The 20227-nt window shown below is 34.1% G+C and overlaps 1 protein-coding gene and 1 long non-coding RNA gene across 5 annotated transcripts in view; both read left to right on the top strand.

Moving 5' to 3' along the window:
• Nucleotides 1-20227, top strand: part of LOC118744692 (calpain-A) — a 28643-nt gene that overhangs the window by 2509 nt on the left and 5907 nt on the right. For 3 of the 4 annotated variants that reach the window (XM_036477897.1, XM_036477896.1, XM_036477895.1), the window contains exons 3-7: nt 11271-11447; nt 12399-12721; nt 12787-13651; nt 15745-15863; nt 16081-16126. In XM_036477897.1, the coding sequence (XP_036333790.1) occupies nt 11271-11447; nt 12399-12721; nt 12787-13651; nt 15745-15863; nt 16081-16126 (1530 nt within the window). Of the gene's footprint in view, nt 1-11270; nt 11448-12398; nt 12722-12786; nt 13652-15744; nt 15864-16053; nt 16127-20227 lie in introns of all 4 variants that reach the window. The other variant, XR_004993578.1, reaches the window with a different exon arrangement.
• On the top strand, nt 1822-2708 carry LOC118744706. Its single transcript, XR_004993579.1, has 2 exons — nt 1822-2189; nt 2251-2708. It is a non-coding gene; the product is annotated as an uncharacterized LOC118744706 (long non-coding RNA).

Here is a 20227-nt window from a genome sequence, read left to right as displayed (position 1 = left end):
TTTTTTTTTATGCGGATTTGAATTTATGCGGTTTTTCAAACCATTATTTCGCAGTAGCGATTTTGTTTTTTTCAGAGTTTTTATTACTTACAGTGTGTAAGAGGCAATGCTTATAAATAATTTGTCTTTGTATTCTTACATAATTCATGTACTTATTGTAGTATTTTTATTTATCTTTGTTCAAAATACAGATAAAATTTTATTTATTTTATTAATGTTCAGTTTTACGTGGAATAATAAGTGTTGAAGTGAAGAAATAAATTGTTTTTTTTTCTTAATAACTCCTCACTGTATTTTTTATGCGAATTTTAAGAATTTTTCACATGGAGTATCTTAATTTATGCTGTTTTTGAAAATGCTGGAACGCATCCCCTGTTTTTGTATGAAAGTAAAGAACCTTTTTATGCAAATTTTTTTTTATGCGGCTTTCTGAGGAACGCATGTACAGCATAAAAAGAAACCTAAGTGTATATATGTATATTAGACTGCATCACCAAAAAAAGTTGCGGTTTTTCCGCCGGGATTACAAAACTTATTATATTTTAGGACGTCCACCAAAATATTTCGGAAAAATATTAAGATTTAAGTGAGCTGGACCGTTTTGAAAATCCCTCCATAAATGGAGTTTTTTATGAATAAAAATAGTTTCTTAAAGAACTTTTTGAAAAAAGTCCCCTCAGATGACAAAACAGATTAAGCTTAATAAATCTGCATAAAAATATTTAAAAATCTTCTCAACGGAATCGTAAGAATGAGATTTTTGATGCTGTTTTTTTTTTACTTTTTTCAAAGATTGATTTACGAAAAACTTGAATAACTGGGCCAAAACTATTCTGATTTAGTCTTATGGGATCTCAGTAGAAAGTATTTTCACACTGTTTTTATTTCTGTCAAAAAATGTCATTCGTGTCCCAATTTTTATTTTTTTCAAATACCAACACATCTTAATTCAACTTTTAATGACGTAGCAAAGAAATAAAAAGGGTGCGAAAATACCTTTCCAATGATACCTCACAAGTCTAAAACGGAAGAGTTAAGGTTCAGTTATTAAAGTTTTTCTTATACCAATCTTAGAAAAATTTAAAAAAACAGCATCAAAAATCTCATCATTACGATTCCGTTAATTTTTTTTTTTTTTGAATTTTTTTTAAATGTTTTTGCAAATTTTTTAGCTTAAACCGTTTTGTCATTTGAGGGGATTTAAAAAAAAAAACTTTAAGAAACTATTTTTATTCATAAAAAACTCCATTTTTAGAGGTATTTTCAAATCGGTCCAGCTCACGTAAATCTTAATATTTTTCCGAAATATTTTGGTGGACGTCTTAAAATATAATAGATTTTATAATTCCAATGGAAAAATGGTACCGATTTTTTTTTTTTGTATGGGAAGTGATGCAGTCTAATGTATATACATATGTATGTATATAAATACTTATTTTTTGCTTACAATGTTTGTGAAATGAAGGATGTAATTAAGTAACTTATTAACTATTTAGAATTTTTATTATAATAATTTAAATTGCAAACTCTATTTTGCGCTTTCCTTGTGCGAATCTCTCTATATTGCCTTCAGACCTATCAGTCCTTCTTTATTCATGGTACTACGGAACCATGTTTTCAACCGGCGAAGGGTTGAAAAACTTCTTTCTGAAGTAACGTTACTAGCTGGAAGTGTAGCCATAATGCGAAAAAGTTTATTCGTCGCATTTGCCGAGAACTTCTGCTGCTGCCTTAAGAAGGTAGTTTCACTTAATGACATTAGCAGCCATGTAAGCCATTTGACTTTTGCTGGGATTATTACATTTTATCAAAATCCATGGTGGAATAATACAAGGTGTTGGATATTGACAGCGTTCTCGCTCTAATCCGCCATCTTGGCTCCCTTAGCTATATCGGTGTTTCCCTCTTGAAAAAACTACATTTTATCGCCTTTAAAAAAGTACTAAACTACCTCATTCCCTATTCCAAAACTGATTTGCAATCACTGAACAATTCTTTGACATTTACTCTATTCTTATCGTTGGCAACTGAAAATTAAATTAGAAATTTCAACATTAATTCGGCAAAAAAACATCGGTTTAGAGTAGAGAGATTTGTAGTTATTTTGGTCGGTGCTTCCTTCCGCTGCAATTCCGTCTGTGGTTCACTGCCACTGGCCTTGCTTTTTCAACGATATAACTGTTTTCTTGGTAAGTTTAGATGGAAGATTTAAACAAGAACTACGTATTTAACTATGCATCTATTCCCCAGTGATTTTTGCTGCTGCAATCCCGTCTGTGGTTCACTGCCACTGGCCCTGCTTTTCCAACGATATAACTGTTTTTTTGGTAACTTCTACCGCTAAGACTTTGTTGCTTTTTCCCTTTTCCCTAAAAACATAATAGTGCTACAAAGCTCAATAACAATATGGAAACAAATGTTAATAAGCCACAATAATATTGACAATAAATAAGATTTCACTACGATTGAATTTTCTATTAGTAACAGGGTAGTTATAGTGAATGTTTTATTCGATAACTAAAACTATATTTGATGTTTGTAGCGATAAAAATATGCCTAAATCAGCCAAATACCCTATGTGGGTCGGCTGAATCAGTAAAACGTGACAGTAGTTGACTTTTGAGGTTAATATATCGGTCTTGAGTTGGTAAGGTTTTTAAAACATCCGCAGCTTCCTTTAAAGCATCGCTGCTAATTGCTGAGAGGACCAGATTATATTTACCGACATAAGATGTGGTCTTGTACGACTGAAAGGTGGCCTCAATTTGTAGAAACCATTTGTCTGGCATCTCAGTTCAGAACGGTCGCAGCTTGCATTGCGATGCAAGCTCCACATCTTTAGTTGGCATTTTGTTCGATGAAATATTCTCCCCATCCGTCGATGCGCCCTTTTGTCGATTCCGTCATGTAACGACTCGGGGTCACCACTAATTTTTTGGTTTTGGAAGTTTGACTATAATTATAGGACATTGTGTTTAATAAACTAAATTACCATTTATTGCATAAGTACTACGTTATATATACTACTTTCGCGAATTTAGCTTATCATAATATACCGTTTGTAACTATTTATATGCAAAATTTTATATGAAAAATAGTACCAAATTTCGAACTACTTCGCAAAGCGGGCTTTTTTTCTTCCCGTTTCTCTCGTGCTTCCATATTACAACCTTTTGTAAGGGAGCTGTCGACATGAGCTGTCACTACGTACAACACCTTGTATAATTCCACCATGATCAAAATCTAGCTACCAGATTGAAAATTATAATAATTTTTTTTTTCTAAAAAGGATTTGATCGACAGAGCAAGAAATAAACGATTTTTTTAATATAATAAAAAGAAAAATTAGTTGAGCATTTGGAGGCTGCAAAAATAGTACAAAATATCACTGCAGGGAAGTTGGTAAAAAACTCTTAAAATTTCCAGCGCTTCCTTTTGTGAGATAAACTTATTATGGCTTGAAGCCTGCGGCGTGAGTAAGAAAATACTTCTAAAAATATCCAAGAATGATAGAATACAAGATCGCGCCCATGAGAGAGGATATTCCAGCGTAAGTTTTGCGTGACGTCATCTTGATGCAATTGCGAGAGAGAAATGCCAAAGCGCATAGGCATATGTAAACAATGCGGAAGAATGAGAAGAGGGGTAGGGGGCGCGGGTCTGGATATCTAACCCACTACGAAGAGCACAGTTCAAACTTTGTAATAAGTCACACTAGATCCCTCGAAACCTTCCACATACCCTTGGGGAACCATTGGAAAATGGTCTAATATGTAAACTCGATGAACAGTATTTTTGTGCAGAACACCTTTCTGTTGTCAAAGCTATTCAACATTTATTATGCATATAACTCCGGCTACGCCATCCACAGTATATTTGCGTAGAACTCACTCCGAGATTCACAAAAAAGTGCATTTTTCAGACCGAATTTATTAATAAATTAGTGACCGCAAATTACAAAATTAGGTTTTACAATAAATTGTAGACCCTTGACTACAAGTGTGTAAAATTTTTTGGATCGGATCACCCATTCGGACACAATAGCCCGAAATCATTAGGCAATTAACTAACCCGTATCCAGTTAAATAGTTATTTGGTTTTCCTCAATCAACAATTGCACCAAAATGTCGTCAGGCACACAGCTGATTCCTTCAAATTCACAAAGAGCGGATTAGCGGTACCGCGATGGGCGCAGTCTCTATTTCTCTCAATAGTGTAAAATATCGGTATGTTTGTTCTCAACATTTTGTTACGGCGGATATTATCATTATCCAGAACAAAACCATACTCTCCAAAAGTGTAGTGCCTCGAAATGAAAGGTAATGAAAACGTGAGTTGGTCAAAACATATAAAAGAAATGCATTTTTCTTGCAGCCTCCATTTGGGGTTCGCTTCGAAAACGAAGAATACTTAGAGCCAGTTTTTCAGTGCACTGCCGTGGTTTAAACTCAGTTGAAACGCCCGATCCGGCTGGTTTAATTAAATTAAGATCAGCCCATCAAATGTCAGCCAGCTGTTCAATTTAAAGTCAGTTTACTTAAACTAAGTTTAAACTGAAAAACTGGCCCTTAGATGAGTACATGGAGTTTTTGGATGGGTATTACTTTAATGCTTCTCAATTATTTATGTTTTGATGGGTTTGTTAATAATGCTAACGCAACATAAGTACATATATACATATAGATTAATTTTCAGTTTTGGGTAGGGGTGAGAAATTCAATTAACTTAAGTACATACATATGCCATTATTCGTTGTATATCTAAGTAAAATTGCATTCTTTCTATGTACATATTTTCAACAAATATGTATATCATGTACTAGACTTGTTTAGTTTCTTCTAAAAATACTAATACCACAACCCTACTGTTTAGTTTCTCGCTAGTACGCTGCCATTTCATGAATTCGCGAATTATGCATAAACGGAACCATTTTTGAATTCATGAAATGCAGAATTCATGAATTCTGCCGCATAAGCGTAGTATGAGAAATCATCTTAAAAGGGAAAAAAAGTTCCGCTACGGGTTTCGTTTTATATTCTTCGGTAGTGTGTGGAATTTATACAATTGTTATTCCTTATACTAGGCTTGGGTAGTTCTTGAACTAAATGAACTACTAAACTAGTTTATCTAACTGAACTAGTTCACTAGTTCGGTTTTTTATTGAACTAAATTTTTCAGTGCTACTACTTGTCATTTTTAATTGCAACCCAAATGCATATTATTGACACGAACGTATGACTTGTGTCCCCATCTTTAGAGATACGTTTTAAAACGCTTTTGCATTGTTTCTACTTCAGTTCCTTGCGAACGATTTTTTCGGGTGGCAGGCAAATATTAAAAAAGCGTAGAACGCTTTTAAAATCAAACAAGCTTTCTAATTTCATGTTTTTGCACAGCATTCGGCCTTATGATGAGCTTAATTTTCCCCGAACCAGTTTACTTTGCGTTTCCGTGTATTCACAACGGGCAGATAAAAGATTTCGTGCGATAAGGCTGAATATGTAAGTGTTTACATACAGTGGTGGCGGTAAATAGAGACGCGACATTTTAACAAATTTTGTCAATTTTCTCTTGTGTATTCAATATATTTTTTTTTTTTTTCGATTTTCATGTGGCCTTGAGCTCGAAAAATATACAATACTATTTTTTTTTTTATAAAAATACAGCTCATTAACTAACAACAACCGTATAAATTTCAAAAAATTATAAAAATTTTGCAAAAACATGCATTTGAATTTTCAACTTTATTTTGCAGGATTTCTTTGAGTATGCAGTTTTATAGCCCATTCAATTATAGTGTAATAAAGTATAAGTTCTAAGTTGCTAAAAAATCACGTTGATTTTTGGCAATTGTTTCACCATTTTTCTTCCATACAAAGTATGATTGACAATTTTTTGTATGCAAAAAATGCATAATAAATGTCAGACAAAAATTATATTATGAACTAAAGAACTAGTTCCCTATGGTGAACGCACTACAACTGAACGGTTCACTCAAAAGAACTAAAGTGCCCAACTCTACTTAATACCATGGAATGCATCATCATAAGGGCCCTGTCACACGGTCAGTATTTATTGACGTGATCCAAGTATCGCGATATTTATTGACGGTGTAGCATGCAGTATTGATGGATCCTGATCCATATCGCAAAACTTCTAATAATTTCGAAATCTGGATCGCGGATCGCAATACCGTCAATAAATATTGAACGTGTAGCACTTTCAAAACGCGATCCATACATTTCGTCAGTACATCTTTTACTCTCATAATGCGAATATCGGCTCTTCCTTCGCTCTCGGGGCTTAAAATCATTCAAAACAAATTTTAATTAACATTGGAAATTTTAAAATATTTGTGGAATGCAATATCTGTAAATTATACGTACAAAATAAAAATAATTTCTTGCGTCATAATAAGCTTTCAGCACAAAAATTATGCAAATACTGACGCGATAAATATTGAACATGTAGCATTCGTGCGCGATCCATCAATCCATCAATATGGATCGCGATCCAAATATCGTGATAATTACTGACCGTGTGACAGAGCCCTAAAACGTTATGGACATAATAAATGTAAAATACGCTATTTTCTGGCAAAACGTAAGAAAATGTGAAAAATTTTCACAGTTGCGTCTCTGGCGGATGTTCTTAGAAAAAAATAAGTCCGAAAATTGATTCCTCATACCGAAAAACCCCCTCTAGCATTTTTTTATAAAATTTTCCAACACTTCCTTCCTCTAGAGCCAAATAAAAATTTGCTAAGGAAAAATAAAACTATTTTCGCAATTCGGCAAGCTCGAAATTAATTTTTGATCCATGATCTCCTCGGAAAATTTGCTTAGAATTTTACGTAGAATACCCATATAGTAAAAAATTTTCACACCCTAATGTATGTATTTATAAGTAGATACATATGTATGTATAATTATATGTATGCACATTATATACATACATTTTTGACTCAAATCTAATTAATTGCTTTTACAACTTTTTATGCGGCTTCTTTTAAATCCACACGTACCGCACTAAGACATCAAATGTAAGTTTCACAGTAATCTTTTATAATTTTTACAAATTTAACACTGTTATTTCTCAATGGTTAGTAAAAATATAAATTATCACTCTCAGAATCATATAAGAAAAAAATTGCAAATCTGATTTAGTTTCTTTCACCATTAATCTATTATATTTTGAAAATATTTGCTCAATTTTATATAATGTCAAGTTAATTAACTATCCGTGTTGTCTATTTGTTCACTTGCTAATGTAATTACTTAAATTAATTCAGTATGATTCGTTTGGGGAGCCTGTGTTGGTTATAATACAAATTATATATATTAGACCAATTGTCCCATGATGATATGCACAAAAACATATCTATGTATGTGTGCATTTAATATGGCCGTGGTAAGAGTGCATAACATCCTTTCATTTATTTTATTTTAAATTTTTATTATAAATTCGAGTTTCGGCGCTGACCATATGAACACATTAAGTATCACCATCAAGCAGTGCGCTGAATTCAGAGCTGATCTGCATTTGATGTTTGTCGATTTCGAAAAGTCTTTCCGAAAAAATCGCCGATGTTATTAAATCCACATGTCCAGTTCACTGCAGCACTTTGATTAGGCTGACGACGTATGTATGTATGTACATCTAAAACGCCCAATGCGCGTAGCGTTTAGTCTGCGATAAAACTGTTTAGACTGTGGGGAGGTTCACTTTCCTTGCCTCCGGTGGCGGCACTGACGAAGACATTGGCCACCGAATAAATGAATTCAAAGCGGCCTTTTGTATGATGTACACCTTTTGGCGAAACAACAATCGGAGCTCCAGCTTAAAGATTAGGCTTTTCAAATACACAGAAATATACTCCGTAGTTTCTCAGAAAGGCCCCTTGACATCTGGATTCGAAAACAGAAATGGAACTGGATAGGCCAGACTTTGTGTAAAGACAGTATTGCAAAGATGGCCTTGTAATGGAATCCACTGATCGGCAGAGGCAGGCTCCCCGGCGGACCGCACGAAACATGGAGAAGAACAGCCGTCCGAGAAGCGAAGCAACTCGGGATAAGCTGGAAGGTGCTCAAAGCGATTGCCAGAAATTAAACCATATGGCGCGCAGGCGTAATTGATGCCCTATATCCCGCTTGGGTTTAAAGGATTCAAAGAAAATACTTGGCCCCTTAAACCAACTCATCTACAATCTCTTTTGACTTCGGTCCAACCGCATCAGCAATAAATAAATATCAGCACTACATCACTGATTTTAAAAATGTTTGCTATGTTGATATTTATGTACATGTGCATACAGGAATTTATGTACATACATACATATCGTCGTTTAAAGTACAAAACCGGGTAACGTCATTCTGCAAAATAGCTTAACCGACATTTGCTGCCAAAAATTGGATTTGCTCACACAAGCTCTTGGCTCAATCCTTATCCATTCGTCCTGAAATATACTAGCCAGAGATGCGATTGCTTTATAAAAAAGGGAACCATTTTGAAATATGAGTGTTTTTACTCTCTAGAAATTAATTTATTAAACCTCACATACGCGGTTTTTTACTTTAAAGGACGATATATACTTATGTATGTATAACACAAAGCGTTGGGGTTAAGTTTAAGGAGTGCCCTTATATGATACTTAGTTGAAGGAGGCAGCAACAAAGTATATTCACGTGATGTGCTTTTATTCACTGCCAATTGCGGCAAACTCCTGAAATTTCATGCGTGCCAATAGAAACATTTTAACTGAAAAACACTTTAACTTGGAATAGTGTCAACACACCTGTTCGCTTTGCCTACCTCAACGGTATACGATTTCTTCCCCAACAATAAGAGATTCCGGCCTTAATTATTAACTATTACTCTACAACCATGCGTTAAATACTATTCCGTGACATATTTGAGTTAGAACAAAAATAAATTATCTTTCATTGGCGCTTCGTATGATTCCCAACAGCATACGTGCGTATGTAGTTGTCCTAAATACTCGTGCGCGTACCACTCCTTAATATCCATGATATTATTTAAATAATAAAGAGCATAGCATGTCTAGACCAACCATTGCCCATCAAATGAAAGTGAAAGCAACTAGGACAAATGTACCACATAGCGTTTTGTATGCTCGAAAAGATTTCATTCAAGCGAAAGCTTCCTTCTAGTAGACATGTAAAATTGCGTGAAAAAATTTTGCCAAAGAAATACCTACATACTGCATACTATATTAAAAATTAATATTTAAATAGTTGCATAAAAGTGGCCAGTTAAAAGCGATATATATTATAAAAATGTTGACTAAAGAAAGTGATTATAGTCGCACATCTACTTTGGCAGCCGATTCATGCATTTTTGAAGTGGAGAGCGATTTTTGTACTAAAACGGATATAAGAGCTGTTGAAAATGCAAATACGTTGCGGAAAACAGCTTGTTTAACTCCACATCTAAGCTTTGAAGCTCTTTACAATAATCTAGCTTTGATTGATGCGGATAGTGTAGCCAGTGAGAAGGAGCAGGAAGAAAAATGTGAAGTAAAGCGTCAAAATAAAGCGAATGAAGCTATTAAGAAGCCACATGCGCTGGTTCGAAAGAGAACCTTTGATGGTCAGCTGATTTATAAAGTATGATTGTTCGAAAATTTTAAGAAAAACTAATATTGTTAAGTGGAGGGGAAAGTTTGTTCTTTTTCATAGCCCGTAGTCATAGTTATTTGATAGAGCTCGCTTGAATAGCAAACTGGTCAGATCAATAGCCATTTCGAGGGCGGACTGATTTCAATTTGGCATATAAGTTCTAGACCCATATATAAAGCAGTTCTGCTTTTTGATTGGCACTGTAACTGCCTAAGCCATTTTGACCGAGTCCCAAAGCACGCCAATCGTTTCTCTTCTGGGCCAACTGACGCCAAGTCTTTCTACACTTATGCCCTGACTGTTTGTCTGATGACTACCGCCTTGTCAGAAGTCAGAATAGACGTCGTCTATGTAAATGACATTTTCGTCAGCCAGTCCTGAAGTATTACTTAAAAGACTATACCAAAAATGGACCAAAGAGATGCACATTGAACTGTAGAAATTGCGAAACTTCATGAATTCGTGGATTCAGGACTGGTTTTCATTACAAACATTGATAGTTAACTGCCGAAAAAAACACCGACACGTACAATTAATTTTGGGTCATAGTTTACGTGTCTATATATACCCTTTTCTAGACCAGGTCCTTTACCCAAGATATTCTCATTTTAAGTTTGAATTGTGAATGAAAAAGAATTCAAAGCTTAACATGGAAAAGGTTACTCATGCCGCAAGAATGATAGAATGCAAGATTGCGCCGATCAGAGAGGATTTTTGAGAATAACTTTTGTGGGACGTCACACTGGTGCAATTGCGAGAGAGAAATGACAAAACGTGAGCAAGAATGGAAGAAGAAGAAAAAATGTTGCAAGGAAAACGTAAACAAGTTGCACCAGTGTGACGTCATGCAAACAACGAATCTGCCAAATTCATTATGAGAGGAATAGCGGTCCGAGATCGGCGCAACCTTTGTATTCTCTCAATCGTGCTCATGCCGTATGTTACACTAGGTCCCAATAATGTTTATTAGTACAACTGTACATTAGAATTAAAAATGAAAATACATATGTACAAATAATATCGCAAATTTTTAATATTTTTATTGAGCTTTGTATAAGGTTTTTGAAATCTTAGCTCAAAACTATTTTTAATATAGTAATTAGGTTTTAAATTATTTATATTAGTGATTTTTGAAAGAAATTTAAATTTAAAGGCAAAAATTGTTAGCCTTTAGTTAAATTTTTGGGTGAATATTTTTAGCATATCAACTCGCTCACTAAAAGTTATTTCGACCTCTGATTTTGGATAGCCTAAAAAATATAAATTTGGGATTTCACAAGATCAATGGGAGTGTATGGCCGAAATTCACACCCAAATAATATTTGAGTACATACTTATTTGAAATTATTTTTTACGCTAGCTTATAATAAAAATTGTTTAAGTCTAATTTATCAACACAAGGTCAAATGTTGTGAAAAAATGTGTTTGTATTATTTACAATTATATATCCGATTTTCTGTGCTTCCTTTGGAATTCACTGAATAAAAACTTGTAGCATAAAAAGTGGACTTAGCAAATTTTCGCTTTTAGCTAGCGACAAACCACTATTCAGAAGTTAGTGTTAACGTTTTCCCGAGAAAAATGTTGAATAACATGTTATTATGAAAATACATACATATTCTTACTTAGCTTGGAGAACGAGGCAGTGGTTCCCGAGTTCAAGAAGACATTCAAGATTTTGAGGCCATCCGAAGCATGTGTCTGACGAATGGATCATTATTTGAAGATCCATTATTTCCAGCCAACAACGAATCGCTTATGTTTTCGCAACGACCTGATCGACACATCGAATGGTTAAGGCCCCATGTGAGTATCACGAAAATTTATTAGAAAAAACCCGACATAGTATATACATTAGACTGCATCACTCCCCATACAAAAAAAAAAAATCGGTACTGTTCATTGGAGTTATAAAATCTATTATATTTTAAGATGTCCTCCAAAATATTTCGGAAAAATATTAAGATTTGAAAATACCTCCAAAAATAGAGTTTTTTATGAATAAAAATAGTTTCTTAAAGATGTTTTTTGAAAAAATCTTATCAAATGACAAAACGATTTAAGCTTAAACAATTTGTATGAAAATATTTTAAAAAAACTAAAAAAAAAAATTGAACGGAATCGTAATAATGAGATTTTTGATGCTGTTTTTTAAATTTTTTCAAAGATTGGTATAAGAAAAACTTGAATAACTGAACCTAAACTCTTCCGATTTAGACTTGTGAGGTATCATTGGAAACGTATTTTCTCACCCATTCACTCGTTTTATTTCTTTGCTAATAATATACATACATACATATGTACATATGCACAATAAAGTGATCCAAAAACAGTAAAGTAGAAATTTTAATGCTGCCACCCCCTAGGATTGTTCTATACCGAAAAAAATATACCCCTATTCTTTATTTTAAAATCAATTTAGTCTAAAAAACAATTGGTTGTTATTATTGGGAATCTCCTGAAGAGAAACTGAGCTTTCCCATCGAAAAATATTGATTTTTAAGAATTCTATACCATTTCTACGAAAAGTTGTTTTTCCCCATATAAAATACATGGAAAACTTTGAGCACTCCCCAAATATTTTTTTGATTTCAAAATAAAAAATAGGGGTATATTTTTTCGGTATAGAACAATTCTAGCGGGTGCCGACATTAAAATGCCGACTTTACTTTTGTCCATGCATTTTTGGACCACCCTAATGCACACCCTAGTATTTAAAAAAAAATAATACTGTAACCAATTTATTTCGGTCCACAGGAGATCGCTAATGATCCACAGTTCTTTGTGGAAGGCTACTCACGTTTCGATGTGCAACAAGGCGAATTAGGCGACTGTTGGTTACTGGCAGCCACTGCAAATTTGACGCAGGACCCAAATCTATTCTTTCGCGTTGTGCCTCCAGATCAGAACTTTGAAGAAAATTATGCAGGCATCTTTCATTTTTGCTTCTGGCAATACGGCAAATGGATTGATGTAGTGGTCGATGATCGCCTGCCGACATATCGTGGTGAATTGATGTACATGCATTCCACTGAGAAAAATGAGTTCTGGAGTGCTTTGCTGGAGAAAGCCTACGCCAAGTAGGTCGCATTTACTTTAAAAAGTAACAGATATCATTTCGTGTTAACTCTCGCTCCATTTTTAGACTACATGGTTCATATGAAGCATTAAAAGGTGGCACCACTTGTGAGGGTATGGAAGATTTCACTGGCGGTGTAACGGAATGGTACGATTTGAAAGAGGCACCACCAAATCTATTCAATATTCTCCATAAAGCGGTTGAACGTAACTCATTAATGGGTTGTTCATTGGAACCTGATCCGAATGTTTTGGAAGCCGAAACACCCCAAGGCCTAATTCGAGGCCATGCATATTCGATAACGCAAGTTTGCTTAATCGATATCTCTGTACCTAATCGACAGGGTAAGATACCAATGATACGTATGCGTAATCCTTGGGGTAATGAGGCCGAATGGAACGGCCCATGGAGTGATAGTTCACCTGAATGGCGTTACATACCTGAGGATCAGAAGCAAGAAATCGGTTTGACATTCGATCGTGATGGTGAATTTTGGATGTCATTCCAAGATTTCCTAAACAATTTCGATCGTGTTGAAATTTGTAATTTATCGCCAGACTCGCTTACGGAAGAGCAGCAAAGTAGTGGCAAACGTAGATGGGAAATGTCTATGTTTGAGGGCGAATGGACGCAAGGCATGACGGCAGGTGGATGTCGTAATTTCTTAGATACTTTCTGGAGTAATCCACAGTATGTTATAACGTTGACCGATCCTGATGAGGATGATGATGATGGCAAGTGCACGGTTATTGTGGCATTAATGCAAAAAAATCGCCGCTCAAAACGTAATATGGGCATGGAATGTTTAACAATCGGCTTTGCTATCTATCATTTGGCCGAAGAAGATTTAAACACTAGGCCACAGGGCTTAAATTTCTTCAAATACCGCGCATCCGTCGGACGTTCGCCACACTTTATAAATACACGAGAGGTGGGTACTTTTTAAGTTGCACCGTAAATGAGCGACTGCAATCACTACTTAAGTAATTTATGTAAATTAACAATTTGCCCTTAGCATTTCATCTTTATTTTATACATACTTACATGGATCAATAATTATGATTAGGCAGTGCTGGCAGAAAAAAAAGGAATACACCCGAAACTGAATTTAGTGCAGGTTGTAGGTTTGAATACAACATGCAAATAGGTTTCTTATAGTTCCTGAACCCTAATTTTTTAACCGTTATGTTCGTACTTCATACACTTATCACTCTGCGCAAAATTATCATGTGTTACAAAAACCAAATTTTACAGAAAAGTGTTTTTGTATGTTTAATTTTCTTTGGCTAGCACCACCAATGCTAAAGTTTAGATTTGCGGAGATAATTAGAAATATAACTCAGCGCAAGATTTTTTTTGTAGAAAAGAAAAACATTTCTAATTTTTTTATCACATATGATAATTTCGCCTACAAGAAAGAATTCATTTTTTGGGGTAGCTTTTGGGTTTTAAGCCGTAATATTTGAACGGGTAATGCGTTATGGAGTGTAAAACAAAGTTGCATCAAAAAGTGAATCTCGTAAAAAATATAACACATGATAATTTTGCACAAAGGGGTCGATATGTATATTAATTGACTATTTTTTATGATATTTGAAAAATCAAAATGTTTTAGAAAGAGGATTTATAGACCTTAGAAATGATGTAAATATACATACATATAAACCTACATAAGGCTGGTTTTCACCGTGTCAAATTCAGTGGCATTTGTCGTCAAATAAGTGAAAACACATTGTCAAATCGGATCAAAAAGCGGTTTGTCGGTTGATTGGGATCAGAATAGGTCTTAGTCGTGTTCATGCCCTGCGAAATCGGCTATCTGTCAGTTTTAGCCCATAATATCATCGGTAAAGGTATGGATAAAGGAGAAAAAGTTGTGTCAAAATATGTCGCTCTCACTTAAAACAATTTTGAGAAACTGTTCGGCCGGCCGGATATCGTATAGTAACTGTATATCCGGTATCCGGGCAAATGGTAAATTTAGGCAAGTACGAAAATATAGGTTTTTTAAATAAATAAAAATTATGTTTCGGGTATATTTGCACTGTCGCATAATGTTTGTTATTGAGTTTTATTTTACACTCGTCAGTAGTTACTGTTACGTTCCAAAATAATTATTTCTTTCAACATATTCAATCTTAGGGGACGTGAACCGGATGAAAAATTTGGTCGGTTCGGTTCAGCGGTTCGAACCGTTTTTGCACTTTTGGGTTGGTTAGTCCAAGCGGTTTTTTGGTATTTTAACCGGAGTTTCGGTTCGGTTCAACGGTCATCTGAGATGGGTTGCCTTTATATTTGATTAGAAATTGGTTATGGTTCATTTGTGTTCGTTTATAAGGCCCTGCTAATCTTAACTAAACACCTGCGGGCCAGAATTATGCTTCGTTCCATTTCTGACTGACAGATGCTGGCTGATAAGGAAACAAAGTTCTTTATAACTTCGAAGTAATGCTGCGAACAGTGCTCCCTATGTTTGTTGCTAGGAGGTAATTTGGATCTTACTCATTCTGCGCTAATCCAATCAGTCTACTTGCGTAAGTCGTAAATTAGGCTAAATTGTACTATTCGACAACATTGGCATTGTCTACTGTCGTGCAGAAATAAGTAAACGGCATAAATCAGTGCTGCCAAGTTTTTCCGTTTGTCGAAATTTTAGGCAATAACATGAAATTATCGATACGATTCGATTTGAATTCGACACGACTCTCGTAATGCGGCTGATTGCCACATGGTAAACAAACATGGTAGGTATTACCGTATTTAACAAAAAGCAAAATAGTGGGTACATTTATCTATTGAAAATTGGTTGAAACGAACCTTAAAACCTCTAGGAAAAGTGGTTCGGTTTTCGGTTCAGATCAAACATTTGTGGAAAGTTTCATTTCGTTTAATGGTTCAGTTAATTAATAGAAAAAAGCAGTTTCGGTTCAAAACCGGTTCACGTCACTGGTTTCTAACACACATTAAAAAAAAAAAATACATTAACAAATATTTGTCCCACATTTTCTCTCTTTGATTCTTTAGGTCTGTGCACGCTTTAAACTACCGCCAGGTCATTACTTAATCGTACCCTCAACATTTGACCAGAATGAGGAAGGTGAATTCGTTATTCGTGTCTTCTCGGAAACTAAGAATAACATGGAGTATGTATATAATTATTTTTTAATTTTATTTACATACATATTTACATAGTATGATATTAAATATCCTCCAATTCATAAAAAACAGAAATAATTCATAACACATAGATAATTCCGCAGTTTCACAATTTTATATAATTTTGCTATTTAGCCTACCCTATTTTACCAAACTTTTTTCTCTTATTTCCTTTTGATCCTTCCAATACTACTAATATGCCAGAGAGAATGACGACCATGTTGGATATGGAAGCCCGACTGATGATAAGGTTAGTAGTTTTCATTAAGTTTATTGGTTAAGATTTGCGTTTCATAAACATACATAGTGTGTACATAAATATGTAAATATCGTCATCGTCAATGCAATATGCCCTATACATATGACTTTTTCGGAGCTGTTTTTTTTAACATTATGTTAGTCTAGCCATAACTTAAAAAATACGAGATATATTGGCGTCTTTGAGAAAGCCCTGTTTACACTTTCAATGGCAATTAAAAAATTTCAAAATTGCTAAATAGGACTTATTTTAGATTTTTTTTTTATTATTTATTCGTCAACTTAAGCATTCAAAACGAATTTTCACTGAATTCATTACCAAAGTAAAAAGCAATCTATGGATTTATGAATTTTATACTCATACCAGATCAACTCATACTCAGATATTCGTACAATTATGCTTTTACTAGGTGAAGAGTAACCCATCCAGCCAAGTAATCGGAAATGAAAAAAAGTTGTTGATATTTTATCAGTTTTCCGATTCCATATTCCATCGTTTTTAAATATGATACATGTTCCTACTAAATTTTGCAATCGAAAAGTGTGTCCATAAAAGTACCGAAAATGATTGTGAAACGGCGATTTTTGTTGTGTACTAATTTTAGCACAGCAGCATATTTATAAAGTGAAAAATAATAATCGTATTAATCATATCCCTTAAATTGCAAAGTCCTGACGTCAGATAGAAAACTTAAAAATGCAGTGTTACTATATTTGGCGCATAGCTATATTGACTATTTCGAGAAGTGGAGAAAATTAGAAAAACATTTCGCTTAAATTTTTTCGGCTACGAAAATTTAAGTCGGTTTCTGTACGTTTCCGGATACGAAAAGTGAACGAAAAACGCACTTGTCTCTGATGGCTGGGTGGCTTTTCTCGGCGTACACCATAAGCTAGGAAAAATAACAATTAACTGTCATTTAAGCTGTTAGATTATTTACATTCTTTGCTTCCAATGAAAGTCCCTTCCTCTCATACTTTCTACTAGTAATAACATGATCACAAGATAACATACATAAACTATAAATTAAACTAAATAAATGCATATGTAGATATAATCTAATATAACAGATTTGACCGGTTATAATCATGGCTAGAAAAACACCGATGTTGTAAATGAGTTAATAGTTAATTATAATAGCCAAAAGTTCAATTGAAAACAAGAATAGTCAGTTGTAATTGAGAAAGCGCCCAAATTCAAATACGAAACCGTTATTTGGAAATGAGATTAGTTCATAGTAAATGTGAAATCGTTAAATGAAATGGGAAAGCGTCCTTAGGAAATCAGAAATTCATTTATATTTGGTATATTCATACATACATACATACATACATACATATTTAACCATTTAATTATCTACAATATAAGCTTGTTATTTGCCTAGGTGTATGCCTAAAAGTCTTATCGCATTTTCATGAAATGACAAATAGTCAGATTCTATCATTCAAACATTAAATATGACGTTCCTTATCGGCAAGACGGATTGCTTAATGGTTTTTGGAGCTCCTGGGGGCACATTATGTTAATACGCGACCCATTTTTAATCGACCGTTTCAAAAACAATTAGGGTGCGCTTATTAAAGTTTCACTGAGAATTAATATGGCATCTAAACATCGCGCATCTTTATTATCCACATTTGAGCACCATTCACACACAGCTTTCGATGGGTACGCACAAAATTTGTTTCACATTTCGGAAGTATGGCGCAAGTGATTTTCCGCAATATCTATTTTCAAAATGCAATTACTTACTTGTCACTGGCTAAACAAATAAAAATAATTTTTAATCTTTACATTAAGTTGTGGGCTATCACCTTTATGGTCTTACTGTGTGAGTATTACCAGAGATAATCGAATTTGAAGCTATATATTTGAAAGTACTACATCATTCAATAATGACAGGTTTTGTAAGTAAGACTTTGCCTCGCTCTAATTTTATAAGCTACGCTCCCAGCTATGAAGCTGCAATGGGTCTGGTAAATGAGTCAACGAAGGTATTTAGACCAGGGGGCTGGATTCTGTAACTGAGTTTTCAAGTGTACGCTGAAAATGGTTTACATTCTTCATTTTACGATTCAGGAAGTGTGAGAATGAGTTTTAACTGTCAAAATTGTGTACACTTCTCTTCCGAAAAACAGCATTTTATTCGGTAAGTTTTTGGTTGTGAGTTTTGCACTCTGTTTGCACTGCATTTCCTCACAGTTACAGAACCCAGCCCCAGGACCCGTAACGATTGTGCTGTTTATAATAAAAATCACAATTTAACCACTAAAATTCTATTTTACCGATAAAATTTTTTTTTCTCAATTTTCGATAGTGCTTTTTGATTTTTAGTTTTTCCGTTATTTTGAGACATACATAATAAATTGTTTAACGGTCATAAAATAATAATAAGTATTAAAAATGAAAAAAACCCGATTTACCAATGATCTAAAAATAAAAATCTTGATATTTAACGGTTAGTTTCGGTAGCTGATTTAGACGTCGACCTACAGAGCACAAGCCTGACAAAAGCAAATCATTCGGAATGGAATACTTGGCACTATGAATTTGTATTAGTCCATGTCGAGCCGCCTAATGTCCCCTAATGGCATTTAAACGCAATATAATATTGGCAAATCGCATTCATGGGGCTAATCGAAACTCACTGCAGCTCAGTTTTCAGGCATATAAATTTGCTTTCAAATGTTGAATATCCAACAACCCCACAGCACTCGATTTGTACGGATAAACATGTATGTACTATGTATGTATGTGTGTGTTGTCACCGCTCTCAGAGCGGCGCTCTGCATGGTTAGGGTGCATATGTACACTTACATACTCATACTCAGATGTGAACAGTCAAATACGTGCGTGATAAATTTTGTATGAAAATATTATTTTTAAATACGAACATTTTTAAACGATAATCAAATATAAAGTATTCATTTTTACTATGCATTATTTCCCTCAGTGTAAGAATAAATTATTTTTGCAAGGCAATTTCGAATTTTTTTTTTTGCGAAACTAGGGGTCGCCTTTTCACATTTTTCGGTGATACCTATGTACATTCGGCAATAATTTTGATTATAAATAATTCTACTAGAATAATTACAATACTTTCTTATGCCGAATTTCCACTAGGCATTATAATTACAAAAAATTGGAGACATTTAAAAAATGCATGTGTGGAAATGAATTTAATGACTATTTTTTAAAGTAACAACACTAATATTTTACTGTCTAATACATATACATACATATGTAGACAGATACATAATTTAAGCAAACAAAACGTTACTGCACACATATTTCAATTTCCATGATTATGGCTAGAAATTTCAGCAAAACCGTATTGAGGCAAATATGTACATAGAGCATTCAATCTGGCGCTTGGGGTTCGATATTGGATATTGGATAAATTAAATGCCACTTTGATCGGAAAATTACACTGACTAAAATAACGAAATGTCCTATCTCTTAATTTGGCAGGAAGTGTTTTTAATAAATTATAAACTATTGGGAATTAGCGCATTGCTGCTAATATCACAAACGGTTTGGTTCTTGTTTATCGTATAATGTTACTCATACGCCATTAACGAGTAACCCCACGTTTGATCTAACTTAATAGGAAAAGTGAATGCAATTATACAGAAAAATTGTTCTCTACACGGGATATGTCTTCCCTCTTGATTTCGATTCGATGAACGATAATCATCAGGGATATTAGCATCGATGTATTAATTGCCAATAGTTTTTAATTAATGAAAAATATTTGCTGTAAGATTGAGAATTGGGACATTCCGCTATTTTATTAAGCATAGCTTTCCGATCAAAATAACACATGATTTAACCGTTATGAAATTATTTCGGGATACACCCAAAACCTATGCCAGGTTGACTGTGCTAAGAAGATTTTTCCATTAGTAGGGGATTTGGCACTCCTTTTTCAATCCATAATACATATTTACTTAAAAGCATTAAAAAAACAACAAAAAACAACAATTATAATTCTATTTATTAATCAAAAATCTTAACAATTAAAAATTTCCGAACATGGTGAAGTTAAATGGAAAGAGGTGGGTAATAAAATTATTGATACTAATTTTAAAG

Source organism: Rhagoletis pomonella, unplaced genomic scaffold (genome assembly GCF_013731165.1).
Source record: "Rhagoletis pomonella isolate Grant_MI unplaced genomic scaffold, Rhpom_1.0 Rhpom_scaffold_00008, whole genome shotgun sequence".
NCBI lineage: Eukaryota > Metazoa > Arthropoda > Insecta > Diptera > Tephritidae > Rhagoletis > Rhagoletis pomonella.
Note: the sequence above shows the minus strand (reverse complement) of the source record. Positions and strands in the feature narration are given on the sequence as shown.